The sequence below is a fragment of the Ranitomeya imitator genome, chromosome 2, assembly GCF_032444005.1.
Source record: "Ranitomeya imitator isolate aRanImi1 chromosome 2, aRanImi1.pri, whole genome shotgun sequence".
NCBI classification, from domain to species: Eukaryota; Metazoa; Chordata; class Amphibia; order Anura; family Dendrobatidae; genus Ranitomeya; species Ranitomeya imitator.
The window spans coordinates 694,533,056-694,553,343 of NC_091283.1; the positions used below are offsets into that span (position 1 = coordinate 694,533,056).

Below are 20,288 nucleotides of genomic sequence, written 5' to 3' on the forward strand. Positions count from 1 at the left end.
ACCCGCAGCATGTCTATTTATCTTGCGGAGACGCTCCGTCTCCGCAAGATAAATAACAGTCTATGTATAGGATGCGGTGATTCCAAATGTGTTCAATGAACACATGCGGAATCACCAGGTGTACAAAAGGGGCAGGGCTTTGGGTGGAGCGGGGTATCCGCTGGGTCCAAAGCACTGCCAATAGGCCCCTTGGACACATAGCCTAACATCTACAACATGGGCAAGACCAAACAGCTTTATAAGGGTGTCAGGGACAAGATCATATACCTGAACAAAGTTGGAATGGGCTACAAAACCATAAGTAAGACGCTGGGTGAGAAGGAGACAACTGTTGGTGCAATAGTAAGAAAATGGAAGAAATGCAAAATGGCTGTCAATTGACATCGATCTGGGGCACCATGCAAAATCTAATCTCGTGGTGTGTACTTTATCATGAGGAAGGTGAGAGATTAGCCTAGAACTACACGGGGGGAACTTGTTAATTATCTCAAGGCAGCTGGGACCACAGTCACCAAGAAAACCATTGGTAACACATTACACTGTAAAGCTTTAAAATCTTGCAAGGTCCCCCTGCTCAAGTTGGCACATGTGCAGGCCCATCTGAAGTTTGCCAATGAACACCTGGGTGATTCTGTGAGTGATTGGGAGAAGGTGCTGTGGTCAGAAGAGTCAAAAATTGAGGTCTTTGGCATTAACTCAACTCGCCGTGTTTGGAGGAAGAGAAATGCTGTCTATGACTCAAAGAACACCGTCCCCACTGTCAAGCATGGAGGTGGAAACTTTATGTTTTGGGGGTGTTTCTCTGATAAGGGCACATGACTACTTCACTTCATCAATAGGAGAATGGATGGAGCCATGTGCCATAAAATCCTGATTGACAACCTCTGCCAGGACATTAAAAATGGGTCGTGGCTGGGTCTTCCAGCAAGACAATGACCCAAAACATACAGCCAAGGCAACAAATGAGTGGCTCAAAAAGAAGCACAGTAAGGTCATGAAGTGGCATAGCCAGTCTCCAGACCTTAATCCCATAGAAAACTTATGGAGGGAGTTGAAGCTCTGAGTTGCCAAGCGACAGCCTGAATATCTTAATGATTTAGAGATGATCTGCAAAGACGAGTGGATTAAAATTCCTCCCGACATGTGCGCAAACCTCATCATCAACTACAAAAAAGTCTGCTGTGCTTGCCAACAAGGGTTTTGCCACCAAGTATTAAGTCTTGTTTTCCAGCGGGATCAAATACTTATTTCTCACTGCAAAATGCAAATAAATTTATATAGTTTATACAATGTGATTTTCTTGATTTTGTTTTTTGATATTCTATCTTTCAATGTTAAAATTATCCTATCCTAAAAATTATAGACTGTTCATGTCTTTGTCAGTGGGCAAACTTACAAAATCAGCAAGGGATCAAATAATTATTTCCCCCACTGTATTTCCTTTGAAAAGGACGTTGTAAATAACAGAGAATTGCTCTATGTAAAAGATCATGTTAAAGTCACATTGCAATCGGATGTAAATCGGATGCTAGGTGTGGAAAATCGGATTGTATTTGCGTGAAAAATGCATGACACTCGCATTGCACTCATCCGACGTTGCAGGAACAAAATTAGACCGATTTTGAAGCTGCTAGTGTGAGTTCAGCCTAAAAGGGGGGTTGTTAGAGGAATCTAATGTTAACCACATGCCTCTTGTTTCCATATCTGTTCCTTTGTGGTTTTGCTACCGTCAGTGTGACTCTACAACATGCATATTCTAATAAGAACAAGAAAAGCCATTGCATGGATGGGTGTGTCCAAACTTTTGTACTGTACTATATATTTGTTCTATACTGGGCCAGTTTTCTGCAGATAAGCACACATTAGATTCTCTATGTCAGCTGCTTCACTCTCTCATTCATTCTGATCATCAATTCTGATCTTACAGTTCCACATGGTTCATTTTGTGTGTAATTGTCAAAGTGCTGCCAGCAGATGAATGTAAACAAGGGCATGTGTATGACAATCATTCAAAAGACTGCCAATGAGTAGCACAGAAGTGGGAAATTCGAAGTTTCTGCTGGATGAGGCCATTGTATGTACTTTCATTGTACTTTCATTTGATCCTCATCTGTCAGGAAATGAAGGCAACTTCGCCATCTAGTGGTAATTCTTGTTAATACCTTGTTCTCCTCTCCCACTGCAGGTTTAGTGTTTGCATATACAGGTCCTTCTCAAAAAATTAGCATATAGTGTTAAATTTCATTATTTACCATAATGTAATGATTACAATTAAACTTTCATATATTATAGATTCATTCTCCACCAACTGAAATTTGTCAGGTCTTTTATTGTTTTAATACTGATGATTTTGGCATACAACTCCTGATAACCCAAAAAACCTGTCTCAATAAATTAGCATATTTCACCCATCCAATCAAATAAAAGTGTTTTTTAATAACAAACAAAAAAACCAACAAATAATAATGTTCAGTTATGCACTCAATACTTGGTCGGGAATCCTTTGGCAGAAATGACTGCTTCAATGCGGCGTGGCATGGAGACAATCAGCCTGTGACACTGCTGAGATCTTATGGAGGCCCAGGATGCTTCAATAGCGGCCTTAAGCTCATCCAGAGTGTTGGGTCTTGCGTCTCTCAACTTTCTCTTCACAATATCCCACAGATTCTCTATGGGGTTCAGGTCAGGAGAGTTAGCAGGCCAATTGAGCACAGTAATACCATGGTCAGTAAACCATTTACCAGTGGTTTTGGCACTGTGAGCAGGTGCCAGGTCGTGCTGAAAAATGAAATCTTCATCTCCATAAAGCATTTCAGCCGATGGAAGCATGAAGTGCTCCAAAATCTCCTGATAGCTAGCTGCATTGACCCTGCCCTTGATGAAACACAGTGGACCAACACCAGCAGATGACATGGCACCCCACACCATCACTGACTGTGGGTACTTGACACTGGACTTCAGGCATTTTGGCATTTCCTTCTCCCCAGTCTTCCTCCAGACTCTGGCACCTTGATTTCCGAATGACATGCAAAATTTGCTTTCATCAGAAAAAAGTACATGGGACCACTTAGCAACAGTCCAGTGCTGCTTCTCTGTAGCCCAGGTCAGGCGCCTCTGCCGCTGTTTATGGTTCAAAAGTGGCTTTACCTGGGGAATGCGGCACCTGTAGCCCATTTCCTGCACACGCCTGTGCACGGTGGCTCTGGATGTTTCCACACCAGACTCAGTCCACTGCTTCCTCAGGTTCCCCAAGGTCTGGAATCGGTCCTTCTCCACAATCTTCCTCAGGGTCCGGTCTCCTCTTCTCGTTGTACAGCGTTTTCTGCCATATTGTTTCCTTCCAACAGACTTACCATTGAGGTGCCTTGATACAGCACTCTGGGAACAGCCTATTTGTTGAGAAATTTCTTTCTGGGTCTTACCCTCTTGCTTGAGGGTGTCAATGATGGCCTTCTTGACATCTGTCAGGTCGCTAGTCTTACCCATGATGGGGGTTTTGAGTAAAGGTACTGTCACACTAGACGATATCGCTAGCGATCCGTGACGTTGCAGCGTCCTCGCTAGCGATATCGTCCAGTGTGACAGGCAGCAGCGATCAGGCCCCTGCTGGGAGATCGCTGGTCGGGGAAGAAAGTCCAGAACTTTATTTCGTCGCTGGACTCCCCGTAGACATCGCTGAATCGGCGTGTGTGACACCGATTCAGCGATGTCTTTGCTGGTAACCAGGGTAAACATCGGGTAACTAAGCGCAGGGCCGCGCTTAGTAACCCGATGTTTACCCTGGTTACCATCCTAAAAGTAAAAAAACAAACACTACATACTTACCTACCGCTCTCTGTCCTCCAGCGCTGTGCTCTGCACTCCTCCTGCTCTGGCTGTGAGTGTCGGTCAGCCGGAAAGCAGAGCGGTGACGTCACCGCTCTGCTTTCTGGCTGCCCGGCGCTCACAGCCAGACCAGAGAAGCAGAGCGCCGAGGACAGACAGCGGAAGGTAAGTATGTAGCGTTTGTTTTTTTACTTTTTAGGATGGTAACCAGGGTAAACATCGGGTTACTAAGCGCGGCCCTGCGCTTAGTTACCCGATGTTTACCCTGGTTACCGGGGACCTCGGGATCGTTGGTCGCTGGAGAGCTGTCTGTGTGACAGCTCTCCAGCGACCAAACAGCGACGCTGCAGCGATCCGGATCGTTGTCGGTATCGCTGCAGCGTCGCTATGTGTGACGGTACCTTAATGAACCAGGCAGGGAGTTTATAAAAGCCTCAGGTATCTTTTGCATGTGTTTAGAGTTAATTAGTTGATTCAGAAGATTAGGGTAATAGGTCGTTTAGAGAACCTTTTCTTGATATGCTAATTTATTGAGACAGGTTTTTTGGGTTATCAGGAGTTGTATGCCAAAATCATCAGTATTAAAACAATAAAAGACCTGACAAATTTCAGTTGGTGGATAATGAATCTATAATATATGAAAGTTTAATTGTAATCATTACATTATGGTAAATAATGAAATTTAACACTATATGCTAATTTTTTGAGAAGGACCTGTATATTGATGGGCTTTAGCTGTAAATGCACTGGCTAGGAAGCTGCTGAGTAGACGCTTTATCCTATGTTCCTATCCTGGTCAATAGTCCAGGACTGTTAACCGTCGGTTTCCGAATGTCAATAAAAATTCTTATTCGTATTTTCTTTGAGTGTAGATTAGATGTATCTGTGTGTATGTGTCTAAGTACCCATTTCTTATTACAGGCTGTGGGGGCTCCGTAGCAATGATCACCACTCCTCCTGCGTTAGACTACATCATTGTCAGTGTTTCTGTCTGTCCGCCTGCAGGGGAGAGGCAGCAAGTGTGACACTATGGAGGCGTGTGTGCGCTCCCCAGTGTCTGCTCTGGTCGTGCTTGCCATCTGTTTTTGTCTGCATGTGCCAAGCCCACATATATCTTGCTCAGCCTCAACCTCTCTCCAACGCCACATGCCTAGGATACCATGGATTACCGTGGCACGCTATGCCCACCCTGAAGCCAGTTCAATAATAGTGTAATAAGGATCCATGAATGACTATTCAGTTCCTAGCCATTATATCTTACTGATTTCCAGGGTCGTGGTCAGGACTTGATTCCCAGGTGGGGTGGGGCAAGCTCCCCCAAGTGGGCCCCTAGCTCAAGTAACACTTGTGTATAATTGAAGAGGTGTCCATAAGTTATAGTGGCTCTAAGGCTACTTTCACACTAGCGTCGGAATCTCCCCGTCGCAATGCGTCGGGCAGATATTCCGACGCTAGCGTTTAACGCGCTGCACAACGGAGGCAGCGGATGCATTTCTCCGGTGCATCCGCTGCCCCATTGTGAGGTGCGGGGAGGTGGGGGCGGAGTTCCGGCCGCGCATGCGCGGTCTGAAAAAGCGGTCCGTCAGAAGCAAAAAACGTTACATGTACCGTTTTTTCCTCCCGACGGTCCGCCAAAGCACGACGCATCCGTCGCACGACGGATGCGACGTGTGGCAATCCGTCGCAATGCGTCGTCAATACAAGTCTATGGGGAAAAAACGCATCCTGCAAGCACTTTTGCAGGATGCGTTTTTTCTGCAAAACGACGCATTGTGACGGATTGCAGTTAACGCTAGTGTGAAAGTAGCCTAAACACCGCCTTGATTGACAGTATTCTTACATTGAATTGCCTGAACTGTGCACTCTGATGTTACAAGCAAAATAACCCAGGAGTCCCGAGCGGCAGAGCCGCGCTTACATGCTCTATAGAAAAAGGAAACTGCAAAGTTGCTCATTATACAAACACTTTGCAATGTTAACCATTTATGAGGAGGATATCCCTTTAAACATTATGGGCTGCTCCCCTAAAAGTGATGTTTTAATAGTTTTGCATCACTATGGAAAAATGACCATTGGGCAAGTTTTGGATTTCCCATGTATTAATTAGCTTTCGCTTTCTTAAGTTTTCAAAATAAAATTAATGAGGTGGTGTACTTCTAGGGTAACCACTTATCAGTCTGAATGTTTGCCCCTGTTAAAATAAAAATAGTTATACTCCCCTCCCATGTCCGCCCCGTTTCAACAGTGTCAGCACCCGCGTTCCCGGGGCTCACATGAGGTTGTTATGATATGTGAGCCCTGCGGCCAATCCGCTCTCACGTCACTGTCTCCGCCTTCCGGCGGATAAGTAATGAGTAGGAAGTCAGGGCCGCAGCTGGTCGCTCAGTTCCGCTTGATTGCTCACATGTCCAAAGGCGGGGACAGTGACGTGAGAGCTGATTGGGCGCAGGGCTCATGTATCATAACAACCTCACGTGAGCCCCAGGCACAAAGGGCTGACACCACTGGAACATTGCCGGCATTGGATGGAGTATAGATGTTTTTATTTTAACGGGGACAAACATTCAGACTGAGAAGTGGTTGTCCTAGTACTAGACGACCCGTTTGTCATTTTGATTGCTAGGCTACCTATGCAGAGTGCAGCAGTCCATGTTTCTAGCAACTTTGGAAAATGTTGAGCCCAACAATGTGTGAGCGCAGCCCTGTTGAGTGGGCTCTCGTCAGTTCATGCAGTGCATATCAGTCATATCATCACCACTTGCTGCTCTCTGCACACTACACAAATACTAACCTCCGCTTTGTCCGTTCAGCTACTGTTCCTGTAAAGTGCAGTAGTCAGGCTGACTTGTGCCCTCTGGCAGAGACTGCTGCACTCTGCTTACTATATGTAGTGAGGCGTGGGACCCGTGGTAGCCACCATCCTCCTAGCTATGTTTCTACACAATTCCTCGTCTAACTTACATGCGTGCATTAATCCCATCTTTCTGTGCTGTAACACACATGTTCTACAGTTCAGGAGTTCAAGACAACTTGTGCACTTTATAGATACAATGATTCGTTCCTCCAGCACTAAGTAAAATATATAGCACGTCTAATTGGTCATTTACCCATTACTCCTGTCTTTACACAGTGCTATGCATTTTATGGTTTGCAGTTCTGTTTAATTTTGTATTCCATTTCCATTTTTCCAGCTCTCCTTTCCTCTTGGTGTGAAGACCTAGGAAGGCTGCTTCTACTGCGCCACCAAAAGAGCAGGCAGAACGACCCGCCAGGGAAACTCCCCATGCAGCCCCCCATGAATTCTTTAACTTCCATGAAACCATCCCTGTCCCATGGGTAAGCATGCACTAGAGATTCTCCACTTCTCAGCATGTTAGCACTAATTTGTTTAGCAGAACTGAGGATTCATACTTTCTCTTCATTTTGGCTACTGTTAGGGTACCGTTACACTATACGATTTACCAACGATCACGACCAGCGATACGACCTGGCCGTGATCGTTGGTAAGTCGTTATGTGGTCGCTGGGGAGCTGTCACACAGACAGCTCTCCAGCGACCAACGATGCCGAGGTCCCCGGGTAACCAGGGTAACCATCGAGTTACTAAGCGCAGGGCCGCGCTTAGTAACCCGATGTTTACCCTGGTTACCAGCGTAAAAAAAAAAAAAAAGACTACATACTTACATTCCGGTGTCTGTCCCTTGCCGTCTGCTTCCCGCACTGACTGACTGCCGGCCGTAAAGTGAAAGCACAGCGCGCTGTGCTCTGCTTTCACTTTACAGCCGGCAGTCAGTCAGTGCGGGAAGCAGACGGCAAGGGACCTGACGGACACCGGAATGTAAGTATGTACTGTTTGTTTTTTTTATTTCTACGCTGGTAACCAGGATAAACATCGGGTTACTAAGCGCGGCCCTGCGCTTAGTAACCCGATGTTTACCCTGGTTACAAGCGAACGCATCGCTGGATCGGTGTCACACACACCGATCCAGCGATGACAGCGGGAGATCCAGCGACGAAAGAATGTTCCAAACGATCTGCTACGACGTACGATTCTCAGCAGGATCCCTGATCACTGCTGCATGTCAGACACAGCGATATCGTATGGATATCGCTGGAACGTCACGAATCGTACCGTCGTAGCGATCAAAATGGCACTGTGTGACGGTACCCTTATATATCAGTTTGTGTATGTAAATGCAATACCCCCTCAGGCAGATTGCTGAACATTGCAGTGCCCTGCTGGCTGATATAGCAGATAGTTCACAACCTGCACTGCGTGCTTTGTGTCACCTTATTTCTCCCTAAAGCCATGTTCCAATGTGCAGAAACGTTGTGGTTGTTTCCCCACAGTGTTTTTTCTGCCTGTGACTCAATGGTTATCACTGTTGCTTTGGATCTCTGGGGTCCTGGGTTTACATACCACCATGACAACATCTGCAAGATGTTTGTAAGTTTTCCTCATGTTTGCCCGGGTTTTTTATCCTCCCACACTCAAAAGACATACCGAAAGGGAATTTAATCTGTGAGCCCCAATGGGGACTGTGATGATGTCTGTAAAGTGCTGTGGAATATCATGGCGCTGTACAAATGAGTAAAATAAATATCTGCACCAAAATACACAACAACCATCTGATTTGAGGGTTTTGCTGCATTTATTATGCATATTCCCCTTTTGTGTTTTTTTTTATTTTTATTTTTTAGGTTTAATGTACAGTACAGACCAAACGTTTGGAAACACCTTCTCATTTAAAGATTTTTCTGTATTTTCATGACTATGAAAATTGTACATTCATACTGAAGGCATCAAAACTATGAATTAACACATGTGGAATTATATACTTAACAAAAAAGTGTGAAACAACTGAAATTATGTCTTATATTCTAGGTTCTTCAAAGTAGCCACCTTTTCCTTTGATGACTGCTTTGCATTCTCTTGATGATCTTCAAGAGGTAGTCACCGGGAATCGTCTTCTAACAATCTTGAAGGCGTTCCCAGAGATGCTTAGCACTTGTTGGCCCTTTTGCCTTCACTCTGCGGTCCAGCTCACCCCAAACCATCTCGATTGGGTTCAGGTCTGGTGGTCATCTGGCGTAGCACCCTATCACTCTCCTTCTTGATCAAATAGCCCTTACACAGCCTGGAGGTGTGTTTGGGGTCATTGTCCTGTTGAAAAATAAATGATGGTCCAACTAAATGCAAACCTGATGGAATAGCATGCCTCTGCAAGATGCTGTGGTAGCCATGCTGGTTCAGTATGCCATCAATTTTGAATAAATCCCCAACAGTGTCACCAGCAAAGCACCCCCACACCATCACACCTCCTCCTCCATGCTTCACGGTGGGAACCAGGCATGTAGAGTCCATCCGTTCACCTTTTCTGTGTCGCACAAAGACACGGTGGTTGGAAGCAAAGATCTCAAATTTGGACTCATCAGACCAAAACACAGATTTCCACTGGTCTAATGTCCATTCCTTGTTTTCTTTAGCCCAAACAAGTCTCTTCTGCTTGTTGCCTGTCCTAAGCAGTGGTTTCCTAGCAGCTATTTTACCATGAAGGCCTGCTGCACAAAGTCTCATCTTAACAGTTGTTGTAGAGATGTGTCTGCTGCTAGAACTCTGTGTGGCATTGAGGCCATGTGCACACGTTCAGTATTTTTCGCGTTTTTTTCGCTATAAAAACGTGATAAAAACGCAAAAAAAAAAAAACGCTTACAGATGCCTCCTATTATTTAAAGTGTATTCCGCAATTCTTGTACAAATGTTGCTTTTTTTTCCGCGAAAAAATCGCATTGCGGAAAAAAAGCAACATGTTCATTAAATTTGCGGAATTGCGGGGATTCCGCACACTTAGGAATGCATTGATCTGCTTACTTTCCGCATGGGGCTGTGCACACCATGCGGGAAGTAAGCAGATTATGTGCGGTTGGTACCCAGGGTGGAGGAGAGGAGACTCTCCTCCACGGACTGGGCACCATATAATTGGTTAAAAAAAAAGAATTAAAATAAAAAATAGTGATATACTCACCCTCTGATGGCCCTGGAGTCTTCCCGCCTCTCATCGGTGCACGCTGCCGCTTCCGTTCCTATAGATGCTCTGTATGAAGGACCTTCGATGACGTCGCCGTCTTGTGATTGGTCGCGTGACCGCTCACGTGACCGCGACGTCATCGAAGGTCCTGCACACACACACCATCTATAGGAACGGACGCCGCTGAGGAGATCTGCTGTCTGCAGGTAAGTATAACCATTTTTTTAATTTTTTAATTATTTTTAAACATTCTATCTTTTACTATTGATGCTGCATAGGCAGCATCTATAGTAAAAAGTTGGTCACACTTGTCAAACACTATGTTTGACAAGTGTGACCAACCTGTCAGTCAGTTTTCCAAGCAATGCTAGAGATCGCTTGGAAAACTTTAGCATTCTGCAAGCTAATTTCGCTTGCAAAATGCTAAAAAAAAACGCGAAAAAAAACAGGAAAGAAACGCAAAAAAAAAAAAATGCGGATTTCTTGCAGAAAATTTCTGGTTTTCTTCAGGAAATTTCTGCACGAAATCCTGACGTGTGCACATACCCTGACATGGTCTCTAATCTGAGCTGCTGTTAACCTGCGGTTTCTGAGGCTGGTGACTCGGATAAACTTATCCTCAGAAGCAGAGGTGACTCTTGGTCTTCATTTCCTGGGGCAGTCCTCATGTGAGCCAGTTTCTTTGTAGCGCTTTATGGTTTTTGCCACTGCACTTGGGGACTCTTACAAAGTTTTCCCAATTTTTTGGACTGCCTGACCGTCATTTCTTAAAGTAATGATGGCCACTCGTTTTTCTTTACTTAGCTGCTTTTTTCTTGCCATAATACAAATTCTAACAGTCTATTCAGTAGGACTATCAGCTGTGTATCCACAACACAACTGATGGTCCCAACCCCATTTATAAGGCAAAAAATCCCACTTATTAAACCTGACAGGGCATACCTGTGAATTGAAAACCATTCCCGGTGACTACCTCTTGAACTTCATCAAGAGAATGACAAGAGTTTGCAAAGCAGTCATCAAAGGAAAAGGTGGCTACTCTGAAGAACCTAGAATATAAGACATAATTTCAGTTGTTTCACAATTTTTTGTTAAGTCTATAATTCCACATGTGTTAATTCATAGTTTTGATGCCTTCAGTGTGAATGTACAATTTTCATAATCATGAAAATACAGAAGAATCTTTAAATGAGAAGATGTGTTCAAACTTTTGATCTGTACTGTATATGCTGGGATTTTGCACTTTAAAAACTCAGTTGCAGTTTTACTTTCATTTTCAGGCTCCCCATAGAAGCATAAGAATCAATATCAACTGAACCAGTGACATTATAGATAAGGTGTCGGTAGGGCCCAGTGCCTAAGTCAGTGGCCACAACATGTAGTCTCTAAGGACATGCCCACAGTTTAGAATTCCCTATAGAAAACATGGAGTGTAAGTCTACCCATACAGAGTAAAATCAACAAAAGTTTATTACAACAATACAAGACGTGAATTGATATAACAGGAAGTTTTTTTTTTTTTTTCATAAAAAGTCAGAAGAAAAGGGCTCAGATGTTAATGACAGCATGTCATCAGAGATGTAACACAGCACGAGACGCGAGCGCTCCTCTATCATAATTTGGTCATGATTGTCATAACATACAGGTTCTTCTCACAAAATTAGAATATCATCAAAAAGTTAATTTATTTCAGTTCCTCAATACAGAAAGTAAAACCCATATATTATATAGAGTCATTACAAACAGAGTGATCTATTTCAAGTTTATTTCTGTTAATTGTTGATGATTATGGCTTACAGCCAATGAAAACCCAAAAGTCATTATCTCAGTAAATTAGAATACTTTATAACACCAGCTTGAAAAATGATTTTAAGATCTGAAATGTTGGCCTACTGAAATGTATGTTCAGTAAATGCACTCAATACTTGGTCAGGGCTCCTTCTGCAACAATTACTGCATCAATGTGTCGTGGCATAGAAGCAATCAGCCTGTGGCAGTTCTGAGATGTTATGGATGCCCAGGTTGCTTTGAAAGCACCCTTCAGCTCGTCTACATTGTGGGGTCGGGTGTCTCTCATCTTCCTCTTGACAATACCCCATAGATTCTCTATGGGGTTAAGGTCAGAAAAGTTTGCTGGCCAATCAAGCACAGTGATACTGTTGTTTTTAAACCAGGTATTGGTACTTTTGGTAGTGTGGACAGGTGCCAAGTCCAGCTGGACAATGACATTTCCATCTCTAAAATGGAGATGGAAGCCATAATCATCAACATTAACAGAAATCAACACTTGAAATAGATCACTCTGTTTGTAATAACTCTATATAATATATGTTTCACTTTTTGTATTGAAGAAATGTGATATTCTCATTGTGTGAGATGCACCTGTATCTACATAAAGTGCTTAGTGCTATCATATCGTGAGTGAAGAGACAATATAATAATAATAATCATTTTTATTTATATAGCGCCAACATATTCCGCAGCGCTTTACAAATTAAACAATCATGTGACATAAGCAATTGCCACCTTTTTTGATTAAATATTCCAGTATAGGGGGTGTTATCCGGCAAAAAATGCACTAATGGAGAAAGAGCACACATGTAGTACTTTAAGTACTCTAAAACATTATGTAATTAAAGATAGGGCATGCTTACCCATATTGCCCCTGTCTGATGAGCTGTACCAGCAGCCCCAACACGCCTTTCTACATGGAAAAACACACCAAAAAACTGTTTACTCATGTAATGGGCATAAGTTTTCATGAAATCACATCCATTTTGCCTGAACTTTTAAACACAGCAAATTTTCTGCACTGAAAAAATGCAGGATTTACTCTACATGGGAACATGGCCTCAAAAAGCATCTTTAGGAGGTTTAAAGTACCGTACATTTGTTAGGCGTTCATTGTACGTTATCAAAGCTTGTCGTTGTTGCATATAGTAAATGCCCAGGTGTTGGACACAAGAAGAGTCAACCACCATGAATACCTTGTTCTGGTTCATGCTACCGGGTAAAATTGCTCTTGTAAATCCTCAGATATTGAGAGTTTGAGTTTATTTGCTGATTTATGTAGAATTACAGCAATGAAAATGTGCCACATTGTGTAGATTACATCAGACCCCACTAGGTCACAGCGGCACTACTTGTTCTCAAGCCTTTAAACTGTCTGTTGCGTTATCTCTGCCCCGTTGTTTATTTTGCAGTGATGGATCTTTCCCTTATGACTCCGTCCCATGGCAGCAGAATGCAAGTCAGCCTCCAGGTTCTCTGTCAGTGGTCACTACAGTTTGGGGCGTCACAAATACTTCTCAAAGCCAGGCAAGTTTTGTTTCCTGTTCTTTATGTAGTAAGAACATATTCCGCATAGTTCTGCACTTATTGGGTACCCCAATATCACTCTATACAGTCAGACATCCTTAACTCTTACAGAAATATCGGCGTTGAGAACGTTTTGACAGCAAGCATATCCCTGCTAGCAACACTGCTTTTGCAGTTACATCCTGTAAATGGAAGCCTATCCATCATCTCTGCATGTTATTTGTGAACAGCGCCTCAAAAAATCCTAGCACCTGTTTATAAAGCGTTCCCTTTACTCTTTCACCATCGGGAAAATACAAGTCATCTTTTCCAGTCATTTTTATTCTGCCTGCGATATAACAGTGATGATGCAGATGCTCATCTGTCATTACGGCTCTTCCTCCAAGCATGCCATTGACTTGTATTCTGTCTTATTAACTTTGCGTTTTTTTTTTTTTGTTTTTGTTTTTTCAGGTACTAGGGAATCCAATGGTTAATGCAAACAATCCATTAAATCCAGCGGCCAATCCTATGGCGTCAGGCATGAACAGCAATAGCGCTGGTATGAACTCCCCGCAGTTTGCTGGGCAACAACAGCAGTATTCCTCAAAGGGAGCATCCAACCAGCCGTACATGCAGCAAGGCATGTATGGGCGGCCAAACTATCCAGGGGGCGGTGGATTTGCAGGGAGGTAAGATGGCTTGCCTTTCACAATTGCTCTTGGTGCTTGCCAGCATTCGTTGTGCAAGAAGTCTCTTGTAAATTCTAGCATTTACAGTTGTCAGTGTATCACTTCTGCGGAGTTGTGCTGCAGTCCACTGACTACGTACCGTCCACCCAGTGTGGTTGGTCTAGTGCTAAAGATGTTTGGAATATATCTCAAGCTGATGTACTTTTTGACTTTCAAGGAATGCGATTTACTTTTTGTTTCACAGCTATCCTGGCGGTCCTAATAACCCTTCTGGAATGGGCATCCCACCTCACACAAGGCCTCCTGCAGACTTCACCCAGCCTGCGGCTGCGGCTGCTGCAGCTGCGGTGGCTGCTGCTGCTGCCACAGCTACCGCCACAGCAACTGCTACAGTGGCAGCACTTCAAGAGACACAGAATAAGGACATGAACCAGTATGGCCCAGTGAGTCTACATTGCATTTGTTTCTGTTGCTTATTGCTTCCAATAATTCTGTGCACTGAGTATGCACCAGCACGTTCCCAGCATCACTGTCTCTCTTCCTTTCCTCCTGTGTATCATATACCACAAGTCTTAGGCTACGTTCACATTAGCGTTTTGCGTGTTTGCGTCGGGCGACGCATGCGTCATGCGCCCCTATATTTAACATGGGGGACGCATGGACATGCGTTGTGCTGCGTTGTGCGACGCATGCGTTTTTTTTGCCGCAAGCGTCGGGCGCAGAAAACGCAACAAGTTGCATTTTTCTTGCGTCCAAATTTCGGCAAAAAGAACGCATGCGTCGCAAAACGCAGCGTTTTTGCGTGCGTTTTGGTGCGTTTTTATTTGCGTTGTGCGTTGCGTCGCCGACACAGCGGCGCACAACGCAAATGTGAACGTAGCCTTAAGGGTTACTTAAGGAGTAACTGTTGTTTTTGTTTATATAACTTAATAGTACACATGAAAATTTGAAGCTTTGTAATATATCTTATTAGGGAAATCTGCTTCTTTCTCCTCCAGGACTGATTTTTCAATTCATTGGATAAAATGTTTTTAGTGAGCATGGATTTTCCCATTACTCAGTTAGGAGATGGCAGTTTTTGCTGGTAAAGTTCTATGGAGAACTGTAATTGTCAAACGTGTAGCAGGATGTCTGTGTTTGCATCTCATGCTTCCATCTACCCCCTCCATAGAATTTTAAAAGTACCAGCTGCCATCTCCTATCTCTGTAGCAGAAACATCTGTGTTCACTGATGACAGACTTTACCCATAAATTGAGAAAGAAAGATCAGTCCCGGAGGAGAAAGAAGCAGATTTCTCTGGTAAGATATATTACAAAGTTTCTTGTTTTCATGTCTATTTTATTGGTTATTTAAATGAAAATGAAAAGACTTTTACTGTGTAAGTAAAAAAGTTTTTTTTTTTTTTCCCTACCCTGATACAGTAGAGTGTACACTCCTCACCACTGAGATTGCAACACCAAGAAGGAAAAGTCGTGGAATTATGGAAATCACACGATGGATAGGCATGTTAATGATATGCAAATAGTGAAACAATAGAAAGCATTTTTTTTAAAAGCATCTCCATGTATTCAGTTTAGAGTATGAGCATAACGTGCAGAAACACACACATTCACATGTCTTGGCTGCTAACAATGAGATGGTTAATGATTGTCAGAGGAATGTTCTACCACACTGATTGCAGTTGAGTAAGTCATCAAGATCCGCTGCTGACATCTCCTTTTGAAAATGCTGATATAAGACCTACGAGATGTGTTTGTTTGGAGACAAGTTCGGAGACACTGAAGGCTATGGTAACATATTTAGTCCACTCAGGCTGCTCACAGCATGACCAACATGTAGTCTGGCGTTGTGTTGAAAAGCAGCTCCTGGGACACTTTCGAGAAATGGCTGAATCACTGGTTCCACCACCAAATCAATGTAGTGCCACACTGTTAGTTTACCTAGAATGAAGATGAGATGTTTCTGCCTAAAGAACATTGTCACCCCACAGCTTAATAATCCCTGGAGCTTGAATGGGGTGACGTTCCTTTATAAAGGTCCTTTCATGACTGTGCGCACGTGGTCTCCAGATCAATTTCTGGCTATGAGACAAAACAAAAATGGGACTCATTGCTGAATAGGAAAGACCTCCATTGTGGTCTTGCTTCATCATGATAACCTTTGAGATTGCTGGCTTGAGGTCAATGTCGTATAATTGCCTTCTGATAGTTTGTGTAGACAATGTGTGATGCCTTGGACTTGCTATGTCACGTCCACTTTCACACGCAGCACAGAATGGATCACTATGTGCCATTCTTCAAATCTGATGGTTCATCTATTCTGAGGTTCGCCTCTTTCACCTCTTGCTGTCATTCCAGTTCATTATTGTTTTCCCTACTACTAGGGCATGCAAAGTTGATCAGTGCTGACATTTTGGCCTGTGCATGTTATAATTTGCTGGAGTGATAAACTGAGGTCTCTCATTTCAATAATTCTGTCTTGCACGTCGACTATTGGGGGGCATTGCATAATCATCCCACAAGACTAGATGCAATTTGGTGTTATATATGAGAGTTGAAATATGTCACAATATGTCACAGATTGGAGCCAAGTTCTTGAAAATATGGTAATATGCAGAACTCCACGACACCTGCTTCTTCCTCCTTGATGTTGTGATGTTTGTGATCTCAGTGTTGAGCAGTGCATTTTGCAGCACTGTAACTAGAACATGTCCAATCAGAATCCAGTTTCTCTATCTAGTGCACACATTAATATTCATATTAGATTTCTATAGTTGAGTTGCACAATTTGGGTAATCGAGCAGTAGCTCTCACATTTGGGACACATGTGAAAATGTAACTGATTGTTCTTTGCAAAATGCGACATCTGTATATCCCCTTCTCTCTTATCCCATGTTGTGTGCCTTTCCTGCCTCACTCCTCATCCCTTTTAGAAAAGCATGTCGCATTTTACTTTTTTCTCTTTCTTTTGTTGAAGGTGTGTTCCTCTTTCCAGATGGGTCCAGCCCAGGCCTACAACAGTCAATTCATGAATCAACCAGGCCCACGAGTCCCCTCTGCTATGTCAGGGAATATGAACCCAGCTGGAATGGGTCCTAACATGGCACCTTCTAACATGAGTGGCCCACCAATGGGGATGAACCAGCCTCGGCCTGGAATGAACCCTTTTGGAGCTCACGGTCAAAGGATGCCCCAGCAAAGTTATCCTGGACCCAGGCCTCAGTCACTGCCTATGCAAGGCATTAAAAGGCCTTACCCCGGGGAGGTGAGCAACTAAAGCTGTGCATGAAATAACCTAGTGGTTATGCAAAATGCATATATTATATCACAATGTAATGTCATTTAAGAAAGCTATACACCTTTACATATAATGCTGTTCACTAAGGATGTGGTTATTAATGACCGAGCAGTGTTTGTTTTACTCCCCCTTTCAATTTACCCAAAGAATGAAGAGGCAAGTGTTTCAGATCCGGTATTTTACTTCGCTTTCGTTTTTACAGCGCCCATGCTCTGGCCACTTTGGTGGATGTGGTCAGGACTGCTGTAAAAGCTGCAAAAGTTACAAAATTTTTGCCCAACTTCAAGTTGCGCAAAAGTTTTGCCACTTTTCAAAGTATTTTACATCATAAATTTTGACGAATTGGGGTCAATGTCTTTCTTGAAGTTTAGATGTCTAATATGTATGGTGTGTGGAGCTGTCAGACAGTCCACTATGTATTGTTTGAACATAGAATGAAGCAGTCAATGTCCCAGCCCATGGGTTGCTGGTTAGTCATTATGTTGTCTACAGATAATTTGCATCTTAAATTATTTAGAGTAACCCTCCACCCCCACAATACATAGATGTAAGTTTATCTCCAGTTTTTCAAGTTTACGATCTCAATAAAGGACAGGGTGCTGCATCATGCATGAAAGGACAATAAGCAATAGAGGAAAAGGATCAATGCATATAGAATGCACACACCTAGGTATAAAGATATGAAATGCAATTTTATTAACACCAAAGCACAAAAAGCATTTAAAAACATTTAAAAATGAAGTAACACTCCTGTATCCATGGAAGCTGTTAAGCAAACCATGAGCATAAGATTCATATACAAGAAATAATAACCATCACTTGTGATACCACAAAGCACCGTCAAAAAATGCAACAAACAAGAGAAGAATAGGGTTATCAAACAACATGAATTGTAGTTATTGGCAAGCATGGTAACCATCATTATAAATGTATATGATGTAAAACAACAATAAAGAACATGCGCTACCAAGAGATCAAATGTGGGCATCCCCACAGATGATAATGTAACTCAAGCCAGGTAAAGCCTGAACAGTACAATGCAACCCAAGGCTAGAAGAAAGTAAAGTCCCTGGTTGCCAGGATAAGCAAAAGTGGGATGGTATAAAAAATACCGGGACTATAAACCCATAGGCGCCCTCAGAAGGAAGCAAGAGAAAGGATATTTATTCATAATGTTTTGTTATTGTTGCTTTACATCATATACATTTATAATGATGGTTACCATGCTTGCCAATAACTACAATTCATGTTGTTTGATTATTGCATTTTTGACAGTGCTTTGTGGTATCACGAGTAGTGTTGAGCATTCCGATACTGCAAATATCGGGTATTGGCCGATATTCGCTGTATCGGAATTCCGATACTGAGTTCCAATATTTTTGCGATACCGGAAGTTCCCATAGTGCAATGGTGCACTATAATGGAGTGTGAGCGGTGCGTGGGCGGAGACTGCATGTGTGTGGGTGGGCGGGGTCTGTGCGTTACCGTGGGGGCTCGATGCGGCTTGCGGGGGCTCTGTGCGGGCTTGCTGGGGCTCTGTGCAGGCTTGCCGGGGCTCTGTGCGGGCTTGCCGGGGCTCTGTGGGGGCTCTGTGCGGGCTTTCCGGGCTCTGTGCGGGCTTGCCGGGGCTCTGTGCGGCTTGCGGGGTCTCTGTGCGGGCTTGCCGTGGCTTTGTGCAGCTTGTGGGGGCTCTGTGCGGGCTTGTGGGGGCTCTGTGCGGCTTGCGGGGGCTCTGTGCGAGCTTGCCGGGGCTCTGTGCGGGCTTGCCGGGGCTCTGTGCGGGCTTGCCGGGGCTCTCTGCGGGCTGCTGGGGGTCTGTGCAGGCATCGTCCGATGGGACTACAAGTCCCATCGGATGATGCCTGCAACAGTGACAGTGATTGACACATTAGCCAATGATGGGAGAGTAGTAGTCCCATCATCCAGCTAATGTGTTGAATATAAAAAAAAAAAAAATACTACATACATACTACATACACACTACATACATACTACAAGAGGCCTTAATGAGCGTTGAATTTTTTTTTAAAAAAGGAAAAAAAACGGCGTGGGCTCCCACGCAATTTTCTGCGCCAGAGGGGGAAAACTGACGGCCGGGGGCCAATATTTGTAGCCTGCTATGAATATCAGCCCGCAGCTATCTGCGTAGCCTTTACTGGCTATTAAAATAGGGGGACCCCCCCCCCAAAAAAAAAAAAAATGACGTGGGGGCCCCCTATATTTTATAGCCAGAAAGGCTACGCAGACAGCTGTGGGCTGATATTCATAGCCTAGAGAGGGGCCATGGATATTGCCCCCCACCCCCCCCCCCCCTCCCCCGGCTACAAATACCAGTCCGCAGCCGTCCCAGAAATGGCGCATCTGTAAGATGCGCCAATTCCGGCACATAGCCCCTCTCTTCCCACTCCCGTGTAGCGGTGGGATATGAGATAATAAGGGGTTAATGTCACCTTGCTATTGTTAGGTGACATTAAGCCCGGTTAATAACGGAGAGGCGTCAATAAGACGTCTATCCATTATTAATCCAATAGTAATAAAAGGTTAATAAAACACACACACATTAGGAAAAAAGTATTTTAATATTCTTCATTTAACCATACTTACCATACTTCAGCGCCTGCAAAAAACGTAAAATAATAAACCGTATACTACCTGTCTGCCATAGTCCAATTAATAATGAGTGTCCCACGACGATGTCCCCTGTAGAACAGCGACATCGGGTGATGTCACTGCTCTATAGGACCCTCAGTGACACACTGACAGGAGACAATGGCTCCTGCAGAGCATCACTGAGAGGTTACCTTAGGACAAAGTCTCACTTTATGGCAATTGCTGCGTGGGAAAATTTCTCACACAGCAATGCCAAAAGTGAGACTAGGGACTGTTTTTTTTACAGCGGCGGAGGAATACAGTGCGGAAGGATACCTTCCTCCCGTCATTGTGTTCCTGGAACCCCTAGAGAGCGGTCGCGACAGCTGATGCTGCCGTTCTCCACGGGAGATCTTCGTGGGACACTCGTGGATTTCTGCGGACAGGGAGTATATTGGTTGTTTGTTTTTTAATCTTTTTTACAGATGACACTGGCTTCGGGGATCAAAGTGACAAGTAATGGTGAGTATGTAATCTGTGTTCAATGAACTGTATGTAT

The 20,288-nt window shown here is 43.8% G+C and overlaps 1 protein-coding gene across 8 annotated transcripts in view; it reads left to right on the forward strand.

Moving 5' to 3' along the window:
- The window catches only part of ZMIZ1 (zinc finger MIZ-type containing 1), an 816,521-nt gene that overhangs the window by 738,669 nt on the left and 57,564 nt on the right, over positions 1 to 20,288 (forward strand). For 6 of the 8 annotated variants that reach the window (XM_069753082.1, XM_069753084.1, XM_069753085.1 and 3 more), the window contains 5 exons: positions 7,017 to 7,161; positions 13,057 to 13,171; positions 13,625 to 13,842; positions 14,087 to 14,285; positions 16,820 to 17,107. In XM_069753082.1, coding sequence (XP_069609183.1) covers positions 7,017 to 7,161; positions 13,057 to 13,171; positions 13,625 to 13,842; positions 14,087 to 14,285; positions 16,820 to 17,107 — 965 coding nt within the window. The remainder of the gene's footprint in view (positions 1 to 7,016; positions 7,162 to 13,056; positions 13,172 to 13,624; positions 13,843 to 14,086; positions 14,286 to 16,819; positions 17,108 to 20,288) is intronic. The other 2 variants (XM_069753083.1, XM_069753089.1) reach the window with 1 other exon arrangement.